General features: G+C 46.8%; 1 protein-coding gene across 4 annotated transcripts in view; it reads right to left on the bottom strand.

Annotated features, from left to right (window-relative positions):
• LOC147435146 (uncharacterized) overlaps nt 1–21759 on the bottom strand; it is a 36304-nt gene extending 14545 nt beyond the window's left edge. Inside the window, exons 1-4 of one of the 4 annotated variants that reach the window (XM_086488255.1) lie at nt 21439–21759; nt 21066–21233; nt 6964–7030; nt 6543–6877 (exon numbers count right to left, since the gene is read on the bottom strand). In XM_086488255.1, the coding sequence (XP_086344381.1) occupies nt 6543–6877; nt 6964–7030; nt 21066–21233; nt 21439–21502 (634 nt within the window). In that variant the 5' untranslated portion in view covers nt 21503–21759. Of the gene's footprint in view, nt 1–6542; nt 6878–6963; nt 7038–21065; nt 21234–21316 lie in introns of those variants that run through there. The other 3 variants (XM_086488254.1, XM_086488256.1, XM_086488257.1) reach the window with 3 other exon arrangements.
• Nucleotides 21760–22872: the final 1113 nt, after the last annotated feature.

The following is a 22872-nucleotide window of genomic DNA, read 5'->3' as shown; positions in this document are numbered from 1 at the left end:
TGAGGCTTCTCGGCCAGAATCTGCAGGTTGGCTCCGTTCTTCAGTGGCTTGACACATCAGCAATTTGGGACACCCCCCCTTCTTGAAAGAAAGTAATCATCCGCGATTACAACATATCTGCAAAACAACTCAAGTTAGCTCAAAAATTTCAGAGGGTCATTCCGAGGGACATTCCAAGGGACATTCCAAGGGACAATTAGTTTTCTCATTCTAGATTGGAACTCTTGATATCTTGGGTCGTTGGCTTCCCAGAAAAATCTCATCCAATAAGGAGTCTCATTTCAGATTGGAACTCTTGATATCTTGGGTCGTTGGCTTCCCAAAAAAATTTCCTCTAATAAGGAGTCTCATTCCAGATTGGAACTCCTGATATCCTGGGTCGTTGGCTTCCCAGAAAAATCTCATCCAATAAGAAGTCTCATTCCAGATTGGAACTCTCGATATCCTGGGTCGTTGGCTTCCCGAAAAAATCTCATCCAATAAGGAGTCTCATTCCAAATTGGAACTCTATATCTTGGGTCGTTGGCTTCCCAGAAAAATCTCATCCAATAAGGAATATTCAGTGGTTGGCACATCACAATGCAACACAAATGCTCACATATGCATGTTACAAGACATAGTAACATAAAGCTTCCGATGAACACTCCCCCCGCAAATAACCATCCAAGTCCCGACCATGAGTTGTTCAACGACTCCCTCATCACTCCTCCCACGTAACCTAAAAAGGTTCGGGCCAAGAGATAAAGAGACCTTTTACAATCAAACGCCCCCCAGACCACAACCTACGTCGTTTGGAGGTGCTAAGAGTAACCACTGCTCAAACGTCTTAATACCAAGATGATCTTGCAAATAACAAATTTAAGTGCTTGTCCACCCTCTTTAAAATCCTTCAAGATGGTCAAATTGACTCAATCTGTAACCTTGTCTCTGCCTTGCTCCAAACATTGACTCCTCCGAATCGGAATTGTCCTTGAATGATGTATCCTCATCAAACTGTCAGAATGTTTTCGGTGTTTCTGAAATCTTTTTCAGGATGTGCTCTTGTCGGATCGTTTGTCTTGACCGTTCCTCTTGCTCTTCTTGCTTTTCTGAGTCTTTCTGCGCTTCCGATGCCTCCCATCCTCCCCGTTGGAGTCAGAGAAAGAGGAACTCGCAGAGCTATCTATAGACGAAGATGAAGTGAGATCATCCTCAAAGCGTACATGCTTCTTGAATCAGCTAGCTGCTTCAAACGTGAATCTCCAACCGAGATAGCTTTCGAGAAACTTCATGACTTGGTTGACTTGCTGCTCCACTGCACTATCAAACTCATCTTGGGAGTGTAGTCTTCGCTTGTTTGCACTCACCTTAGATTTTTGCTTCATGGCCGATGTGAGAAGGGAGTGAATGGCCGCCTGTCATCCCAAATGTATCTCGTCAAGTGTGTGTTGCGGAAAAAGGGATCGGATCCTTCTTAGAAGAAGAATCGTTTGAGCTCTGGTACCACTGTAATTGACTTGGATACTCCAAGCCAAAGATCTCCAACAACATACGTGAGAGAAACTGAAAACAACTAAACAGAATTGAAAATAGAGGGAGAGAGAAGAGGAGAGACGACACGGCACGACAGAGTTTTGTACCGAGATGCATTGGCCCCAAAGACTGGAGTTCCTCCTCGGTATTTGTTTATCATTATGCTTCTCAAGGTACAACGTCTGAGGGTTCTCCTTCAAGCGCTTCCACACGAAATTGAGCAAAAGTGAGGCCCTGGGCACACTTATAAAGGCCCTTGGCCAAACTTAAAAGTAATTACCTGAAAAGCTGCAGTTCTAAAAGCATTTGGTGCCCAAAAGCAAGTGCCCCATGTGTTGTCGATACGGCTTGCCATGTCACAAATTGTTGACGTGGCAAGCCACTGAAGAACGGAGCCAGCTTGCAGATCCCGACCGAGAAGCCTAAACCCTAGGAGTATCTTTGTGCCCCGACCCAGGACTTATTAGCCACTCCCACCCTTACTTCATCGTGCATCGGGTCCGCTCCCATGATCCATCTTCATCACTCTGTCTTACATGGCATAAACCATAAAGATCACTTGCAAGAGAAGGATTAAAGATTTTGCAAGCCGCTGTTTTTTTCTCAGAGAGAGTGTCATGCAGTGGTGGATGTTTATAGCTACCAAGCCACACACTCCAAGCACTTGGCAAGCTTTCAAGAAAATTTTTGCCCGAAGTTACAACTTTTTCCTTCGGATTGCAACTTCTGGCAGAGTAGAATATCTTGAAAGGCTTGCCATAGAAACCCTAGCAGATTAAAACTTGAAATTTCTCAACCTCTCACCAAGTGTCTCTTCTCGAGCTGATAACCTTGGAGGTCCAGTGTGATTGCTATGTCTTGGGACTACCATCACCACCACAAGAACATTTTCTGTCGAGGCTTGTTTCAATTGTTTAAGAGCTTATGAACCATATTCCGGTCCACTACAACCTTATGGAAGAAATCTAACCCTAATCTTGGTGCAGGTTTCACGATGGAAAGCCAATCGTCTTTTTGAGCTCGACTAATGTCGAGATTGCTTTTTATGTTTGAGTTATGTTTGAGAACTCAAACATAAAGATCTTGTTTGGAATTTTTTTGAGATGGATGGTATCTGTTTTGAACGTGTCTTGGTGCCAGTTGGAATTGTTTGACTCTGGTTTTAATATTGATTTCAATGATTGGTGATCTCCTTCAGGTCCCCCTTTTAGCAGAGGTGGGAAAGATCATCGATGTTCAGCTTCTCGTGTGCGGCTATTGTCAAATTGAGTTTGTGACTTTCGAGGTGGCGTCCAAGGTCATCGCAATGAGCCCCTTGGCTTTTCAAGCAACCAAAGCTCATTTTCGACAGTGGCGCCATGACTTCGATCCGACTACCAATGCTCTTGTCAAGGAGGCAGACCTACCCATCTCAGTCTACTTCCCTGGTCTACCGAGAGAGTACATCCTGCTACTTTCCAGGATAGGATCTGAGATTGGGATTGTCTTGGAGACACCTCGCACAACAGCTTCTATCGCTACCAAGGCAACAAACATACCTACAAAACACATTCTGGTTCCAAACACCCACACCCTCCCGAAGCTTGTTTTACTACCTCGGGTGAGTGGTGGTTGGTTCCGCCGAATGTGGAGTACTCGGGCCTCCTAAATCAATGCTTCATCTGTCGACAGATAGGCCCATGGAGGAGGCCCCGACCCGTGGCACAGACCAAGACCCAGTCTCCTAAGGTTGGACAGGCCCAACATGCAAAGACATGGGGAGCTCAAGCAAGTTCTTCCTCTGAAACTAGGGGATAGGAGGGCCAGCAACAGGTCTGTGGTTGACGTCGCTAGAGACCACCACGTCAATTCAGTGCCCCTGGTGATCGACCTACACCTGGCTAGCAACAGTAGGTTTCCACAGGGAACATTTCGACCCCTTACAACAGAACAAACCCACAGACACTCCTTCCACCTCAGCTTCACCATCGACAACCCCCCCTCCTCCAGCTTCGCCCACCGCCCTTACCCCCCGCCTCCACCTCCCCCCATTCCCCCTGTTACTGTCCCTCCCCTCCCATTCCATCCACTAGTCCCCCCTACTCCGTCATCCACTCTCTCTCCTATCTCACAGTTGACTTAGGGGATAGGACCATCGATAGCTAGAAGGTCTCTTGGCAACGCTTTTGCCACGAGCCGCCTGGCGAAAGAGGAGCAGTCATTCCTGCAAACGCCCTTGTTAGTGCAGATGTCACCTTTTGCAACAATCCCTAGAGGGCTGACAAGTTTCGACATCCATCGTCAATGAGACTTCTTTGCTTACGACTTAACACGCTTCCTCGACGATTCCTCTCCCGACTCTAAGGCGGCTTGCTTCAGAGTCCATGTATTGTTTCTAGCAACTAGAGGGACAGAAGCCCTAGACACAACAGTTGGTTTCTCCTTCCCACTATGGGGCGGGGATCGCACAAAGTGGACTCTGGACTCGGTGATGGAAAGGCTTCAAGCTCAGACTCTTGAGTTCTCTCATCACACGGGAGACTTGGGGGTGACGGAATTGATACTGACTCTGTGGACGTTGGCCAAGTTCTCTATGACACCACCGGGTACAACAAGATGTAGGCACATTGTGGTACACTTTTTTGCTAACACGCAAGAGTACACCTTGCTATGTATATGTACATGACGACTCCTGGACAAAGGATGTAGCCCGACGGACGGCTTCCTAGGCCTCAGTTGGACAAACTCTACAGTCACACCTATCTCAAGGTCGCTCATATGCACATTACTCCCCATCCAAGAGATAGCAAGGTTGGCTATTGTTGCAGCATCGGTTTTTTCTCATTGACTCCATGAGGATTGTAGGGATTAGGTGGACCCCAGTTTCATCGTCAAAGGGGTCATTTACTTCAGGAGCTTCAGCCACCAACGATGCCTTGTGGGTGGTATGATTGATTTTCTTATGCTTCACGAGCACCATCTTTGTGAGAGCTACATTCAGCGATGTGGTCAGATTTTGCATGTCCATTATGAGACATTTTAATCAGCTGCTTTTGGGCTTGGAGGCATTCAGGGAGAGGGTATGTACGACTATTGCAGACTCATGGCAGCAAGCCATTGTGGGCAGAGGTATTATTGTGCCAGGCAAGGCCCAGTGGATTGCTATGCACGTTCATGGTTGCCTCATGTGCTTCCTGAACATTTATGTGCCCAATGTGGCAAGTGCAGAGCTGAGTTTTGGTCACATATTGTAGAGTCCTTGCCGCATGTAAAGCAATCGTGTGTCGGGGGAGACCTCAACATGTTGGAGGACCTCTCAGATAGGATTGGCGGTAGCCATGCTACTGTGCACGGGGCTGAGTTGTGGGAGGGTTTATGTATGACCTTGAGGGTTTTAGATGTTTGGCAGCATGCAGGCTTTGTGTGGCCCCCAAACAGCTTATCTTTCTCTCGGTTTTACCGCAGAGTAAGAGGAGTGAATCTCTCGTAGATCCCTTCTACGCCAGTGATCACATCTATGACATGGGAGGATCTGTTTGCATTCTGGCAGGGACTACATTTTTAGATCATGCGCAAGTGATTCTTATCGTGACAGACAGACAGAGGAGTGGGAGTACGATGTTGCGCATCCTTGAGAGGATCTTGCTTAATCTATAGCTTAGAGAGCGGGTGGTGGCACTTTGGACAAAGAGTTTGGACACTTAGGGCACCCTTGCTGGTAGATTGGCCTCTGGACTTACTGAGATAGTCGCTTCTTCCTCCAAGAATCTGCACCTTGCTTAAGCTACAACCAGGAAGGAGAAGCTTTTCTGACAGGACATTGCTTCCTTGCAAAGCGGATGCAAGAGCACCACCCAGACAGTCCTTGGTTGGAGGAGCACATACAACAAGCTCGACAAGAGCTGACTAGCATTGAGGAGCGGCGTCAGTCATGAGTTTGCCTTTCATCGACAGGCACCTCAGTGGACCCAAGTGGGCGACAGAGTTACTGAGGAGTTCTTTGAGACGGTGGGGCCCAACCATGCGCGCACCAATATCAACCAGTTGAGGAGACGTGACGGGTGAGTTGCTTCAGAGCCTGAGGATATACGTGAAATTGCTACTGACTTTTATCGTGATTTGCTATTAGTTGAGCCACAGTCATAGTGTCAGGATGCATGCAGAGAGCAAGTTTGGGCATAGATGCCTTGCCTTGTTACTGAGGAGATGCATGACTAGAGCTTCCTCTCCAGTCAGAGGAGCTCCATGAGACCCTCAGGGCACCCCTCCGAGGTAGTTGTCTAGGGGAGGATGGTTTGACTCTCAGCTTCTTCTTGGAGTACTAGGAAATGCTTGATTCGGATCTTTGTAGCGCCTACCAATGCATTTTGCACACGAGAAAGATGCCCGACAACATGAGTGAGGGGTTGATCTACCTTATTCTCCTTAAGGAGGGAGGCTTCTTGGATAAGATTCGGCACTGGCGACCCATCACCATTCTCAACTCGACCTACAAAATCTTAGCAAAGGCTTTGAGTTTGAGGATTCAGACGCATCTTCGATTTCCCTCGACGGTTTTCCACAAACGTTTCTGACTTTTTGGCATTCTTCCGACTTCCCTCCAACGTTTTGCCATCTTCTTTGCTTGGGTCAGATTTTGGTAGCTGTGGTCCCTGTGGCACCATCGCAATCTCCGTATGTTTCACCAACATGAGGCGGATCCTTTTCCACCGTTCAAGATTTCGCTGAGGCAATCATTACATTTTGCCTTTGACACTGGGGACTTATCCCTGGAAATCTTGCAACTCTTCTATGTTTGCTTTTAGCGATTTTACATCGAAGAACACAATTGTGTTCTTCTCTTCTACTTGTATCTTATCTTTTTGGTGGGTTTTCCTCGCTTTGAGGTTTCCCACTTGTAAATTAATCAAATCAGATTTACAAAAAAAAGGTGAGAGAGAGAATAAAGTAGTGAGTTTTTTGGTGGGTTTTCCTCACGTCGGGGTTTCCCACTTGTAAAGCAATCATAAATGATTTACAAAAAAAAAGTGGTGTGTGTGTGTGTTTGTTACCTCCACAAATTTTGACGACCTCAGAGTTTGGGACCTTCCTTCGAGCCTCTTTTCCAGAAACAAAGAGTAAAGGAATTTCTGCTTTCATATCCATCTCCCATGCATTGGGCTTTCTGCCCCTGTCCTGATCATCCATGCTATTTGCTTTATGCGGTTCAACTTCATCCTCCATGGCTCTTTCTTCAATGAAAGTCTCGAGTGTACCAACATAAACATTGCAGTTCTCTACTCTCTGGATTTCCCAGCTAGCAGCAGGTTTGCCTCCCATGCAGCAATTGAGCCCCATGTGATCAAAGAGCAAGTCTTTTATCTCCTCTTCATGTAAATCCTGAACTCTAGTGATTGTCAGAACCATGAAAGGCTAAGACATATGCGGAAGGTTTAGGACCCCATCCCTTGCTGAAAGAAATCAATAGCGCACCTTGTCAGAACCTCATGCAAAAGATTCTCATCTTGATTCTTCACACTAGTGTCCAGCTCCCATTTTCCTGCAAACTTTAGAAAAACCAGTGAGTTGAACATAGATTACTCATGCAGAAGAGATTTGCTTTTTGACAGCTAGTAGAAGCAAGCTCTCTCTCTCTCTCTCTCTCTCTCTCTCTCTCTCTCTCTCTCTCTCTCTCTCTCTCTCTCTCTCTAGCTGGGAAAGGAGCTCCGCGACAGCAGCAAAGGCAAGATTGGCTCCTTCATTTATGCATCAGCGCTCTCGCAGCGGGAGCTGTTGTTGCTGTCGGACACTGGTTCAGCTCCTGCGCTCAAGGGATTTATTTGCAAGGAATTTGGAAATTGCAGAGCTCACAGAAATTGCAAATTGACACATTCAGAAAGCAAATAAATGCCATGTAGGCTGAATGTGGAAACATATGTATGCATAATGCGGTGCGTATAGGTTGCTCTCTCCTCTCTCTTAGAAAGTGAAACAAATAAGGCAAGACAAATGGCGGCGCACTACATGGTCACAAGCAAGAGGATGACAGCCATTGAAAAGGAGTTGAAAGAATGCAAAGCCCACATGGATGAGTGGAAGAAAGAGAAGAATTTAATTCTCGAATGGAAAAAGAGGGAGGAACAGGCGAGGGAACTAGAACGCAAGGAGTTCCGGGATGAAATTCAAGCTTTAAAAAGTAGCATCTCAGTCCTTCGGGAGGAACTTGACGAAACCAAAGAGGGAAGACGCCTTCAAGATGGAGAAATTCAGCCATCAATGATTGACGAGCTGAATAGTATACGAGCACAAGTCAAAGAAATAAAGGAGGAAGGAGAAATGAAGACCTCATGGGTGGAGGTTCTCTCCAAAATGCAAAAGAAAATGGATGAGGCTGAAAAATGGATTGAAGTTGTCAAGAAGGGAAAGGGCAAGGAAATTCTGACTACACCCAACATCATCAACAAAACACTAGAAGAGGAACAACGAAGAAGGGTACGCACTCTACACGTGAGAGTGACCGGCCTAAAAGATTCAGATAAGGTGGACCAAGAGGTGAAGAGCCTCATGTCCATGATGGGGATGGAGAAGCCCTCGCACACACAAGCTTGGAGAGTGGGCAAGAAGAGTGAAGGTAATGGGGAGAGTTCAAAAGGACGGGCTCTCATTTTGCGCTTTCCCTCCATGGAAGAAAAGAAAGACTTGTTAAAGAAGAGGCCAACCCTCAAGAAAACAAGTATCTTTTTAGGAGATGATCTTACGCTCTCACAGCTTGCACATATGAGAGAGGTCATGCCAGAGATTATAGCAGCAAGGGAGAAGGGGAAGTTAGCTTTCTACAGAAATGGACAAGTAGTGATTACAGAGCACCGCTCTACATGACGGTGCGAGACCTATGGGACCACTCTCAGGATGGCAGTTTGGAACTGTAATGGTTCGCATAGACTTGATGTGGGGGCCTTTGAGGACAGCTTCAGAGACAAAGACATTGTTTTCTACTCAGAGACTCATCAGGCTCCGGGACAGTTGATGCCGCATATATCAGGATACAGATGGGAGACAGCTTGCAGGACATGCACCAGAACTGCGCATGGGACTAGAGGATCAGGAGGTGTAGCAGTTCTTTTCAGAGAGGAGCTCCAACCACTACTGCACATAGTTCGGAGAGATGATCAGGCCAAATACTTGTGGGTGAGGCTGAGGGCAGAGACTGGACGTTTCTTGTACATCGCCGTATGCTATTTTCCTCCCAGCACTTCAATATATGCTTCACCCAGAGGACAGTCTCCTTACTCTGTACTTGATGATGATATCTAGGAGTTCTCCAGAGATGGAGACATCATACTCCTGGGGGATTTCAATGCCCGTACAGGCAGCTCACAGACAATCTTCTATGACACATCAGAGGAGATGCTTAGAGAGCTAGAGCCAGAGGAGTTGGGACTTGAGAGATGCTCACACGATAGAGAGCATACAGAGTATGGGAGATACCTGAGAGAGATGACGACTACTCACAGTTTAGCCATACTGAATGGCTTAACGACTTTCCCATTGTCTAAAGGTTTTACTTGTTTTCCACACAAACATGGGTCCAACACTGTAGACTATGTTCTGACACATCCGAGCTTTATCTCTCACATTCAGGATTTCACAGTGGGGTCCAAGCCTGTTGGGATGGCAGTAGATCATGCACTTTTAACATTGTCAGTCTCCTTTGAGTACAATACATCTCAGGCCTCACAGGGTGGTGGACATCCACGCTATACTTATACACCAGAGACTGACTCAGTCTATGTAGAGGAGATACGTAGGCTTTTATGCACATCAGAGCCAATATACACAGTGGAGGAGATCACATCTATGCTGACAGTGACATTACATGGGGCAGCGACAGAGGCATATCCACACACTCAGCCTGGGCAGAGACGTCGTTCTGGGCACATGCCTCAGAACAACTGGTATGATGAGGAGTGTCGACAGAGGAGAGCTCAGATACAGCGAGACCTTACATTGGGAGTGATCACCTATAGACAGTCTCGCATTGCTACACGACGACTAGTGCGACGGAAGAAGCGAGCTTTCTTGGTCCAGATGGAGCAAGATTTATATCAGCTCTTCCTTAGTAGAGATTCAGGAGAGGCTTGGCGTCTATTCCATGAGAAGTCTCCCCCACCAGTGATTACTTCTACAGAGATATGGGGGCAGTATGCAGCATCTTTATACACTGTACCTGGACAACCACCACTACCAGACCCACCACAGCCATGTCCGGCTACGAGCACCTTCTTTACCACTGAGATGGTAAAGGAGGCCATTGACAGGATGAAGACAAGACGGGCACAGGATCATGAGGGTGTGGTAGCAGAGCACACTATACATGCTGGGGATTTGTTGGCAGAGATGCTTGCACGGCTATTCAACCGTGTCATGTGTGAGGGCTTCCCTGAGTCTTGGAGATTATCTACTATTGTACCTATCTTCAAGACAGGCGACCCCACAGTGCCGGGGAATTACCGTACTATCATGGTAGGACACACATTGGCACGGTTATATGCATCCATCCTCGAGCATAGGCTGAGCAGTTGGGCAGAGATTATGGGCATACGAGCACCTGGGCAAGCTGGTTTCAGAAGGGGTTTTTCTCCACACTAGATCATGTCTTTACACTCAGAGCTATCATTGAGGAGGGTCGAGCACATGGTAGACAGATATACTGCAGCTTTGTAGATTTCCGCAAAGCCTTTGACACAGTGCCGAGGGCCAGATTGATACACCGGCTTATGGAATTGGGGGTACCCACAGAGCTGATGTGGGGGATCATGGCATTGTACAGTTCAGTGATGGGTCATGTACGCACATCAAAGGGGATAATTGACATAGTTCACTCCACTATCGAAGTGAAACAGGGATGCCCACTATCCTCTACTTTATTTGGTATGTATGTTGATGGGGTCTCTGATTATATTGATAGAGGAGGAGATAGAGGTGCTCAGCTTGCAGGGACATGGATCCCTCTTTTATTGTATGCTGACGATATCGTGTTGATATCAGACTCGCCAGAGGGTATGCAGAGACATTTGGACGCATTGCATAGTTTTGCAGAGGATAGTGGATTGTCTGTCAACCTTGGTAAAACCAAGGTCATGGTATTTAATACCACGCCACAGTGGGTTAGGAGATCAGCACCTACTTTCACATATGGGCAGGACAGTATGGAGTACACTGATGCATACACATATCTTGGGGTGGTCTTTAGTGGACCGAGGTTCACACTAAAAGTGGCAGCAGACACTAGATTGACTCGTGCCTATGCATCCCTAGGTGGTTTAGAGAGGATTTGTTCGCAGGTTCAGTTCCAGGAACCTCGAACAAAGCTCTGGCTTTTCATTACTTTGGTCGCTTCAGTTATGCACTACGGGGTTCAGGTTTGGGGACCGTCTATTGACAGTGCTGGATGGAGTAATATGGAGAGACCCCTGATATCTATGATTTCTAGGCTGATTAGGGCCAAGGCCTCAGTCCCACATGACATCATACGAGCAGAGCTGGCTGCCCCACCTATGGAGGTTGAGGCACTCACCAGATTAGTATCATTTGTACACAGCTTATGGGACACCACCAGGGACAGGTATGCCAGGCTTGCTCTTGAGTCATCCAGACAGCTGGCATTACAGGGAGATACATCATGTTGGTATGCACAGATGAGCTCATGGTTTCAGAGGCATGGTTTCAGCATGGACAGGCTGCCCCCTTTCCAGTATTCTCTTGATGCACCATCCTTGGCTCTTACACGGATGGAGACTACTAGACTCATTCGGCAGGATCTTATCCAGCTTGATAGCAAGAGGACATGGATAGAGCCATCACGGGAGTTGGGTACGAAGAGGGTTTTCTATACAGAACATCTTCTTCAACTCACGACAGACGGATTTGTCACACGGCCCAATTACATGGACACACATCTATCTCATAGGTTACGATGTGCTATAGGCCAGATTCGCACATCTTCACACCAGCTTGGGATTGAGACAGGTAGATTCAGAGGCATACCAGCAGACAATAGGATATGTCAGTTATGCCATGCAGAGCCAGAGACAGAGTTTCACTACATATGTCGCTGCACAGTCTACTATGAGATACGGGGATGCTTTCATTGTCTATTCAGAGATGGTTTCGACTCGTTAGACAGAGTCATGAGATATCAGGATCAAAGATGTCTCGGATTATTCCTACTTGAGATTCAGAGACATAGAGACACTCTATTGAATGGGCAAAGACAGAGACAGTCCCAGAGACGCATCTCAGATTTCTTCAGTCTGAGTACCACAGAGGCAGAGGGGACACCACCACCACAGAGCTCGGTTCCCACCCATACACACACCAGCGGTACTCTCATTGATCGAGCTATAGAGTTAGGGAGATCAAGACGACCGCGACTGGGGAGGGGAGCCACGCAGCACCGGCGGAGATTGCGGCAGAGGATCCACAGGATTCTAGCACGACACCCAGAGTGTCGATCAAGATAGGCTTCATGCTACTGCTATATTGTATCATGGTGACACTTATCCCCACTTTGTACCTTTATGGCATGATACCATTGCTCAGCCTACCAGCCACCCATAGGAGTCGGTAGCACTCCTATCAGTTCTTTGTTTGTAGTTTTCTTTGTTTGTACCCATACTTGGTACTAGACTCATCATTGTAATCAGTTGGTCTCATAGGTCATTTTGGCCTTTTGTAGACGTTAATATATCATTTCATTTCATTTCTCTCTCTCTCTCTCTCTCTCTCTCTCTCTCTCTCTCTCTCTCTCTCTCTCTCTCTCTCTCTCTCTCTCTCTCTCTCTCTCTCTCTCTCTCTCTCTCTCTCTCTAGCTATATGGACAAGCATCTTTCTCATGGTTTGCATTGTGCCATTGGCCAGATACGCACGTCCCCACATCAGCTTGAGATTGAGACTGGCAAATTGAGAGGGACACCAGCAAATAGCAGGATATGCCGCTTATGCCATCTAGAGCCAGAGACAGAGGTACATTACATATGTCATTGCACAGTGTACTATGAGATACGAGGCCGTTTTCATTGTCTATTCAGGGAAGGTTTTGGGCCTCTATCTAGGGTCATGAGTTATGAGGATCAGAGATGTCTTGGGCTATATCTACTAGAGTTACACAAGCATAGAGAAACTTTACTGAGGAGAGCTGGAGAGAGACAACCCCAGAGACAGATCACAGATTTCTTTACACTAGATATTGTACACCCAAAAGAACAGACAAAGGAGCAGCCAACAGCGCAGAGGTCTGCCCGCACTACTGGCATTCTCATAGACCGAGCATTGGAGCTAGGGAGGTATAGACGACCCCGATGGAGAAGAGGAGCTACACAATTTCGAAGGAGGCTACAGCAAAGGATTCGAGCCATACTTTTTTGTCGTCCAGAGTGCAGATGAAGATGGATCTCTATGAAGATGGATCTCTACTTCCCTCCCATATTGTCTACACATTGTACTGCTTAGTTCACACGTTTCACGCCTTTCACCTTTCACGCCTATCAGCTTAGTTTAGGATTCTGCAATATTTATATTTTGTTATCCTAGTTTAATTTATTTTGTTAATCTGACTTTGTATCAGATACACTGCATTGTAACTTTCTGGTCTCATGGGTCACTTTGGCCTTTTGAAGACATTAATATAACATTTATCTCTCTCTCTCTCTCTCTCTCTCTCTCTCTCTCTCTCTCTCTCTCTCTCTCTCTCTCTCTCTCTCTCTCTCTCTCTCTCTCTCTCTCTCTCTCTCTCTCTCTCTCTCTCTCTCTCCGCGCTAGGAAATGGGTTGTATTCTGTGTACATAAGAGACATCTGGAGATGAGCTGTGGCCTACTACCCAAAGGAAGTACAAAAGTGGGCTAACAATGTGTAGGCTATGTAAACATCAAGGTGGCCTATATGATGAATGTAAAAGGAACCATTGTGGGGGTGCATAATTCCACTTGATGTGGCCATGCTCCCGATGGAAAAGAGCTGACGATCTTGTCCACGTGTGAAGAAAGATGCAGCGATGTTGCTCTGCTACCTGGAGGAGCCGGCTGAAGAATCCCACTCACTGCAAAGAGTATGCAGTAGCTCTGTCCAAATGGCTGTCAAAAAGGTGGACGTAGGGGAGGACTTAGAGCGAATATGGGCGCATCGAGCCTTTCACATGGTCCACACTGTCATGCTGCATATCATGGTGACAATTTTGTCTGGCTGACAGAAATCCAACTCATGATCGACATCTGGGATCATTTGTAGAGTGCCTGGTCTATATCCTAAGGGAGTAAGCATGAAGACCGGATCTGCCCTGAAAAAAGGTGTGTGACCCCGGAAATTGCAAAAGCCATGCAACTGCCCGCCACATCACAAACCCATCATGGATGCCCACTCTAATCAGCAAACAACAAACTGCCATCCACACTGGCTACGCGTATGGACAAACCCAGAAACAGTGCCTCAAAGACTCATGCTCCAAAGTACATCTCTGACAAGTTGGATCATGACCAACGACTGCCAACCAAGTGCCTAAAGGCAATCCAGCATGTATCATCCTCAGGAAGAAACATATCTTGCAGCTCATCCAAAGGGTCCAGATGCATGACCAAAACTGTCGCTGGAATGCTGGGAGGACGCACTGATCTTGCCACACCTCTGACTAGCGTGGGCGGTGAGGTGGATGTTGGGTTAGCAAAAGAAGCCTGTAACAGACTTGGACACTCCTAGTCAAGAATCTACCGCGACAATACCAAATAACCACTTCAAAACAGTTAACAGTTCACAATTTATTCGACACTGGCCCGGCGGAGTTCCGTGCCTAGAGATATTGGCCCCAAAGACTGGCGCCCCTTTCGGTATTTCCTTTTGTATTAATTTGAGTTCAAAGTACAAGAGTGCGGGTAGGTGCTCACACTCGGACTCTGCGTCCAGATGCTCTGAGTTATGAGAGGCATGCTCGCGTATTTAAAGAGTACAAGGGATGCCAAAAGCAGAGCCCCAAAAGCTTCTTTTTAAAAGCTGCCCATAAAAACTGCCTCTAAAGGCTTTCAAAAAAATAAAGCACCTTAAACAATTAAGCCTGCTGCCTAGCGTTCAATAAAGCAACTATCGCATAGAGCTTTCAGCCATGCTTGTGTCGCCCAAAAGCAGCCCATCGCGTAGAAAAAGCCAACCATGCAAAAGCTCTGCTTTCCCGTACGCTCAGCCGCTTTTTTTTCATATTGGTCCGTACAATGTCTGCCCCGTCAGCACTACGCTGTTCTGGGAGTGCTACCAGCCAAAGGCGAGTCGCTTTCTCGGCCAGGTAGTCAATCACTTCCAAGGCAAATATGTAAAACTCCTTGTGCCCTAAACACCCCTGTCATTGCAAACGAAGTTTGCAAATGCTCGGTGTAATGGCAACAACCGGTCCGGGTGCCACTCAACCTACCTCCGCCTGTGGCCTCAACCTATCAGAGGTGGTTCCAAATCAAGCCGCCAATTCAAAAGAAGTTGGCTTTGGCTCCTTCAAAAGAGCTTCCTGTTCTTTCCTTTTGCCCAAAAAGCGGCAAAGTTTGTACTTTCATTTGTTTGATTCACTTCAGGCCCCACGCAATGTGGTACCAGTTCTGCTATCTCAGACTCTGCGTCCAGATGCTCTGAGAAGTGAGAGACCAACTTCACTTATAAAGAGTTACAAGGGATGCCAAAAGCAGAGCCCCAAAAGCTGAAAATCAAAAGCTTAAAAGCTTTGTAAAAATAAAGCAAAGGCTCCTTCTCTCTTTTGCTTGAAAAATAAAGCAAAAGTCTTTAAAATAAAGCTCTTTCTCTCTCTTGTTAATAGCGTAGAATAAAGCAACCATTAGCGTAGGATTTCAGCCAGCCTTTTGCGTAGGAAAAGCATTGCCATTTCCATACTGTGTTGCCATGTCATCAGCCCCGAGAATCGCGCCGCATTTTCCGGGCATGCCACGTCAGCAGTTTCAGCCAGCAGTTAGGGTTTCCAAAATTAGGGTTTTTGGCAAAAATTAGGTTTTCCAGAATTTAGGGTTTTCTCTGGCAGCCACGTCAGCACTTTGTGACACTCTCTGTTGTGTGCCTTGAGCTTCCTTCATCTTCTCCAAGTTGTGTGTGTTTTCCTACAACCCTAATTCCAACAATGTTGACGGCAATCCGAAAAGGTACAACATTGGGGACCGTAGGGTCATCAAGAGCCTTTGGTTTATGGAGAATATCCTTGAAGGCATGTGAGTACGTGTCCAGAAAACGCTTTCCCATTTTGCACCAAAAAAGCTTCTTGAAGCATTTAATTCTATCGACTTGCACAAAGCGGGCACGAAAGATTGACTGAAACTCTGCCCCAAGTTGTGGGTTGCAATCGTAACGCACCCCACCAAGAGTAGGCCTTCCCCTTTAGCATGAACTTAAGCTGCCCAAGACATTGGGCGTCAGTAAAACGATGCATATCAAGAAGGCGGTCCATTTTGCCAACCACGAGTCTAGCGGTCCCTTCACACTCTTTCATTTCCCCTTTGCAGGCGTCGGGATAGAACTGAAGAGGCAAGGTACCCATGGAGACGGGCGAAAATGGGACCTGTGTAGAATGTCGCTCCACAAGTTGCCAATGCATCTCCGCCAGCTGCTGCTCCAGTCTAGCGAGGAGAGATGTGTCGGAGACGGAGGACGAGAAAGAGGAATTGTCGCGACAAATCCCGTGCCTATGTGTGGAATCGAGAGGAGAAAGAGGCTTCCCTCAATAGGTTGATGTGTGCTAGTGAAGCTATTCTCGTGCAAAGAAGTATCGTGACGCCATGGCGATTAGATGATGACAGTATACGAAAGTATGTAGCAGGAGTTTCCTTGGGAAAAGCGTACAAGACCTAGAATAATAAGATAGTAGTAAGTCGAAAGCGATAGAGAGCGTAGGAGACAAGGCGAGAGAGATTGCTCACGCACGAGATAGAGCTCACAATGACACGGATGTCACGCTCTACTCACCAGCTGTCTTATATAGGGGAGTAAGGTGGGTTATCTGCCCTAGGGTTCAACCTGCAGTTTTCAGACTTAGCTCGACCATTTAATTTTAAAAGAGTTCATACTCTTTAAAGATTGTGAACGGTTCTCTCTTTTAAAACTATTGGGCGCCCACTAACTATTAGGTGAGTTGGGCGGCCACCTAATTTTGGGAAAGGGTTAAAATAAACCCTTAGTGCAAAAAAGGCTAACGTTGAGCACATGTAAGGAGGCTACCTAGGGAAAAAATGATGCGAAGGCTAGCCCCCTTGCCCCACCGCCATTAGCGCGCCACCCAGGCTGTGCCGCCTCTGGGGTGTTGACCTCACGCGCCCCCTTGCCCCACCTTGGAGCCATCCTACCTTGCACCGCCTTAGCACCATGTTGACCCACTATGCGTTGTTCGGTAGCGCATGTGTGCGCAACTACACCTGTTGTGCCGACGCAACGCCTACAGAGAGTTGTTGCCTGTGCACATCGCCTTAGAGGGCACCACCCCGCTGTCTACACGTACCGAATTAGAGAGTGCTACCTTGCTGTTACGCAGCACCACCGCTGCAAAACCACCAACCCCATGCGCCGTGTGTGCTGGCTTTCCCGGCACCGCCTTGGGCAGACCGCAACCATCACTTGCCAAGCACAAAGTCAAAACAAATTGCTCCTCTCTTCCATTACTGCCAAACATACTCCAAAATGACCAAGACACTCACCGTGATGTGCCTACGAAGGGTGTTGCAATATCCTCAGAGTGGCAGCTCTCGAGGACACCCTCAAGCACACACAGCTTTTGGAGAGGACAAAATCTAAAACGACACACCAAGCATCAATGTGACTACCATTGAAAACCTGTGAGAAAAAAAAACTCACCAGATTCTCACCGTTGGTTGGCATGTGTCCCCCTTGCACTCCTCTCTTGCTAGTAGCATCCCATACCACCCTATACGAGAGTTGGGAGAACCTGTTAGGCTAGGCCATCATGGCCCCATAAGCTCTAGTGGTTTTGTGCTCATCGCCATGTCGTGCATACAAGCAAGAAGGGGCTTTGATACCAATGTTAGTCCTTCGCCGGGTCCATCGTGCATATACGACATGACGCAAGCCAACCTCACACCTAGACACACGTAGTGAGCCCACATCAAGCTCAGCTCCCAGCCATAGAGCCGATACAGGCTCCCAACCATAGAGCCTGGGAGCCTGCGACCAAGCGGGCTAGCTTCTACCACAAGGGCCGGTGTCCCATACCACCAAGCCCACACTAGTACGGGTGTGCAGGCAGAGCTGCCAAGGGCCTAGAGTCCAAGTGTGGTGATCACACAAGATGTCTCACAAATGAGACTCAAGTCCTATTTAAGGGACTTCATAACCAAAGGGCCAGGTTCATACTAGCCACACATATTGCAGGCACCCATCCTGATGTCTAGGGACGTAACACTATCACCCAGATGAAGTAAAAAAGAGGAGACAATGTGCAGGCTATGAAAACATCAAGGTGGTCTATACGATGAATGTAGAATGAACCATTGAGGAGATGCATAATGCCATGTAATGTGACTCTGATTCCGATTGAAAAGAACTGACACATCGACGTTGCTCTGCTGCCCTAGAGCAACCAACTGAAGAAACCCACTAACTATGCACCAGCTTTGTCCAAATGGTTGTCAAAATGGTGGACGTAGGGGAGGACTATGAGCTCAGAATGTCGACACATCGAGCCTTCCACATGGTCCAAAGCGTGATACTGCATATCAGGTCGAAAACTCTCGCTAGCAAAATTCCAATTAGTGACGTGCATCTCGGATATCTCTAGAGTACCCGGTCTATAACCCAAGGGAGTACAGAAAGACCGGATCTCTCGGCAAGCCTTGAAACAAGGTGTGTGACCCTGGAAATTGCAACGGTCATGCAATTGCTCCCAAGGTCATGGATAGCTACTCTAATCAACAATCAACAAGCTCCCGTCCAACACTAGCTGCGCAAAAGCACAAACCCTAAAAAAGTGTCTCAAATACTCAGGCTCTGAAGTAAATCTTTGACAAGTCGGATCATGACCGCTGACTATCGATCAAGTACCACAACAAGCAATCTTGCATGGGCTATCATCCACATGAAAAAACATATGATCCGGAGGGTCCAAATGCATGACCAATACTGTCTCTGGAAAGTGGGGAGGATGCATTGATCTTGCGATACCTCAAACTGGCGTGGACGATGAGGAGGGTGCCGAGTCTGCAAAAGAAGCCTCCCCAAGGGAGAGAGAATACTCAAAGAAGCTCTTTCATCGTTCAACGAAGGCCACTACCACTCACCAGGATCTCAATCCATTTGAACAAGTGGCTTTCCTTGCCAAATCCAGAGTCTCACAAGTGGTGCCTCGTCGAGAGTGAAAACAAGGTCAACACACGACCTCTACAAAGAGCTTACCACTCTAACAAGCTACCAATGGCTAGTCAACTGCTGATCAAGCGAAACCTCACCGTAAAACTCCAATCTGATGTGACTTCCATGATGGCCAATCTTCGCAATGCTAAAGATAAGAGTTCCATGCTAAGAAACAATTGGGTCTCCCGAGCAAGGATTGAAGTACGCCCACCAACCGTGATGAGAAGGTAAAAGTGTCACGTGCACATGGCTCTGTGTGCCACGTGGACATGCTTCATCAACTTCCAGAGAAAGTTTTCCTCTTCTTCCTAGACAGGAGTGTCTAGAATTCTAGGAGGATAAGTATTGGCAATTGTGTGAGCCTATTCGCAGGAACTGCATGTCCGGACAAGTCCATTAGATTCCAGTTTTGAAACCCTCTTGCATAAATGGTTTGTACACGCGTTTTGACAGATATTAAACTACGGTGGGCATTAGGCATGACGTGCATGTAGTTCTAGAACGAGCCATTCCCCGTGTCGATCGGATTCCCGAGTGGCAGATGTGCGACAGATTCACCCCAACTGAACCCTCCCGGCCTAACTTTTTAATAATCAATTTAATGATTTATTTGTTGGGTCTAGTGGACGGATTGCCCTACCTAAGCCTAAATAAATTCATAGGTCTAATTTCAGCCCTATAGAGGGAACCGGGCAGCCACGCTTTAATGTATATGTAGATAGCACTAGCAAGAAGCAGAACATCCCAGCATTTTTGCTCTCATCAACCAACGTTTTCCAGCCTTGGCGTTTTTGTTAGAATCAACCCGTTGACGCTTGCAACGACCTGTAGCTTCACCGTTTTTGCATTCCCTCGCAGGATCAACGCTAGCGCCATCAGATCTGCAAATTCAGTCCTAGCGTTTTTAGTTTGCAGCCCTTTCCTCACTGAATCGTCCTACATGTGTGATCGCTAGCTTCGCCCGTTGCGGTCCGGTACTTCGGTAGCCCATCAAGCCTCACCTCGGCCATTCCCTCGCCGTCATCAAGATCTGCATTTTCAGTCCTACTTTAGGCGAGAGACCTACTGCTTCTGCGTCGAAAATCTATGTTTTTGCAACCAGCTTTCAGCCCTTCATTCCTATCACATCGGGAATGCAATTCAGCCCCACATCGTCCCCGTGGTGCCCATCCGCAATCCCACATCGAGAAGGATCCAAAGGTGTATCAAATCAGCCCCAAAGGTGCCTCATCTTGAGGAGTTACCACGACGACAGTCATCATTCGAGTCAGTAGAGTCTACACTTGAGGTATTGCACGTGTACATTCCACATTCCATACGCAATCAAAAGCAAATACCACATCAGCAACAGTGTGGGGGGGCCTTGCGAGGGTTGGTTAGGACCCCATCGACTGTCATTCTCCTCTTCTCTCTCTTTCTCTCTCCCTCTACACATCTCTACCGCACTCTCTTATTCCCTCTCTTCACGGAAAAGTAAAAGGATCCATCATTCAAGCTAAAAAGAATCACTTGACGCTAACGGAAGGAAAGAAAGAAAAGGATTTGTGGAAGTGTAAAACTAGATCTTCACCGTTTCAATTCCGTTGCGCCTAACAAAAAGAGACTCTCTCTCTCTCTCAAATTCACAAGGATTTGCCCTTTACATAAAGGCAGACTCTACCCATTACAAAATACTTACAAAACACCTGATGACGAGGGAAAATCCCATTCCACACTGTACATATAACTAGGGAAGACATACCAGATGGCCGGGGAAAATGCTATGTCACCAAGGTACAAATGATTCCATAAAGGGCGAGATGTGAGAGCACTCCCTCGCAAACAGCTGGGCACAAGCACAAAACAGTGCTAATTCCCTAGAAGATACTAAGTGATAAATTTAAATAGCCCAACTGCAAGTCTCTCCTAATGATTGGTCAAGGTCTTCTCATTCTGGGTGGGTGTCCAAGGGCAGTGTATACCCTCATAGGCTTTGGTGCCACCTTAACCCACGTGCACGTGCATCTATGTACAAGTGTGTATTCTCCAAGTTTTTTAACAAGGGGTAACACCAGGGACGAGTGTCTAATGAGGAAAGTTTCTGTCCTTTAACAAGGGGTAACATTAGAGACCAGTGTCTACTTTATTTGTTGCATGCTGCTTTGAAATGAAATAAACACAGAACTCTACAACAAGTAATTTATCAAGCTTGCATGCTTACCCGGGGCAAACCCATATCTTGTGGGCATGTAAGAGCATGCGGCTCTTATTTCACTACCAGAGACCATCACCTCATTGCTATCTTCCACAGCGCCCAGTTTGCGAAGCGAATTGTCCTGGATATCTCTCTGCTCCTGACCGTGTAATCTTCCAACTTTGCCTTGCCCCTCTACATTCCACTCACATGGATGAGCATGTCACAGTTTTGCTGCTGTAGCTCAAAAACAAGCTGTGAACATGCTGAGTCCTCACCTGAGCGGGGAAGCAGGGCTTGTCGTAGATCGCTTGCCATGTGGGCGTGAGTGTGTGTGTGTGTGTGTGTGTGTGTGTGTGTGTGTGTGAGAGAGAGAGAGAGAGAGAGAGAGAGAATCTACCTAGCCACAGTGAGTCCACTGCGGTCCACAACAAACTGCAGGCCGATGTTTTTCCCGCGTTCATTTATTTAAGGCTACGTTCACTTTTGAACTGACTTCAGTGAACTAGAGCTTCGTTAGGGTGGTTTCGCATGGCAGGGTGGGCTGTACCCACCACCTGCTTGCGTCGCAACCTCGAGCTCTAGCAATCAGCAGAGGTTTTGCAAACAGTGTGCTGGAACGTAAGCTTTCTACTTGTGTGGCGTAGGTACACCAAATGCGTTCACAGGCACAACGGGGGGTTAACTTGCAGTTGAAAATCAATAGCTGATTAAATCAAGAGGCATGCCCTCTTTGATGGCACTACCGGCTTGCTTGCAGGAAGTGATATAGCCCATTTTTGATTTGCCAAAGGCAAGGCCTAAGCGATGTTTTTACTTTTTGCTAATGAAAAATACAACAAAAAATTACAGTTTTATTTTTTATCGCTTGAAAAAAACATTATATGTTATAATTGGGTTTTATAAAATCCAATGATGATAATAAGAAGAAATAAAGATCCCAAATTTCACACATCAAAATGATGGACTTCTTTAAACTTCCACATTAGCGACTCATCATCACAATAGGACACAGGATCGACACGCTCACAGACAGTGTAGATTATTTCGCTCACTCTATGGAGTCTAGAGGCCTCCATTAGGGAATCCACAAAGCACTCAATACTATGAGTGTCTTGTCCATCTATGCATTAGAAAAGGGTGATTCATGGAATCCAAGTGGTCTTCAACAACTGTTGCGTGGCACAGGTGTAGCTAATCATGTCCGCCAATACCACCTGCAAGAAGTAAATAGGCACATTGCAACCCGTGCTACCCATGGTAATCATCAATTAGACTCTCTATCAACCTATCCTCTCTTGCCTACTCCTGCACCACTTAGGATTTGCAGGGCTTACTAAAAGCCATTGTCACTAGCAACAATAGTTTTTGCTCTAGTGATGAAGAGCGGTCGTGGAGTAAATATGATTAAGATGGCCAATGTGGACAGTAGTAGGGCCGAGGAGGATGCCATCCAATTAGTTCTGAAACTGGAGCTTTTTATAGAGAGAGGCAACATTGTGGACTAGCAGGTTGGGAGGTTGCTTATTTATATTGTGATGTGACTTGGACCTTACGCTATTGTTGAGATCGAGCAACACCTACTACGAGTTTTCAGACCTACACTTTGGCAAGAAGCAGTCCATCCTCACCTTGTATATCATTTTCTACCTAACATCACTTTTTGGTGTCTGACGGGCAACGTAAATTTCGGAGCCATCTTTTTGTAAAATCTACTTTGCGGTAAATCCATGGACATGAATGAGAAAATAATGACATTGGATTCACCATCAGCTCATATTTTTTGTAAAATCTCATAGTTTTTATTCTCACCCCATCTCTAGCCCTATATATA

Source organism: Adiantum capillus-veneris, chromosome 18, assembly GCF_014529385.1.
Source record: "Adiantum capillus-veneris isolate H3 chromosome 18, ASM1452938v2, whole genome shotgun sequence".
Taxonomy (NCBI): domain Eukaryota; kingdom Viridiplantae; phylum Streptophyta; class Polypodiopsida; order Polypodiales; family Pteridaceae; genus Adiantum; species Adiantum capillus-veneris.
The sequence above is the reverse complement of the archived record's forward strand: the minus strand, read 5'-3'. Positions and strand labels throughout refer to the sequence as shown.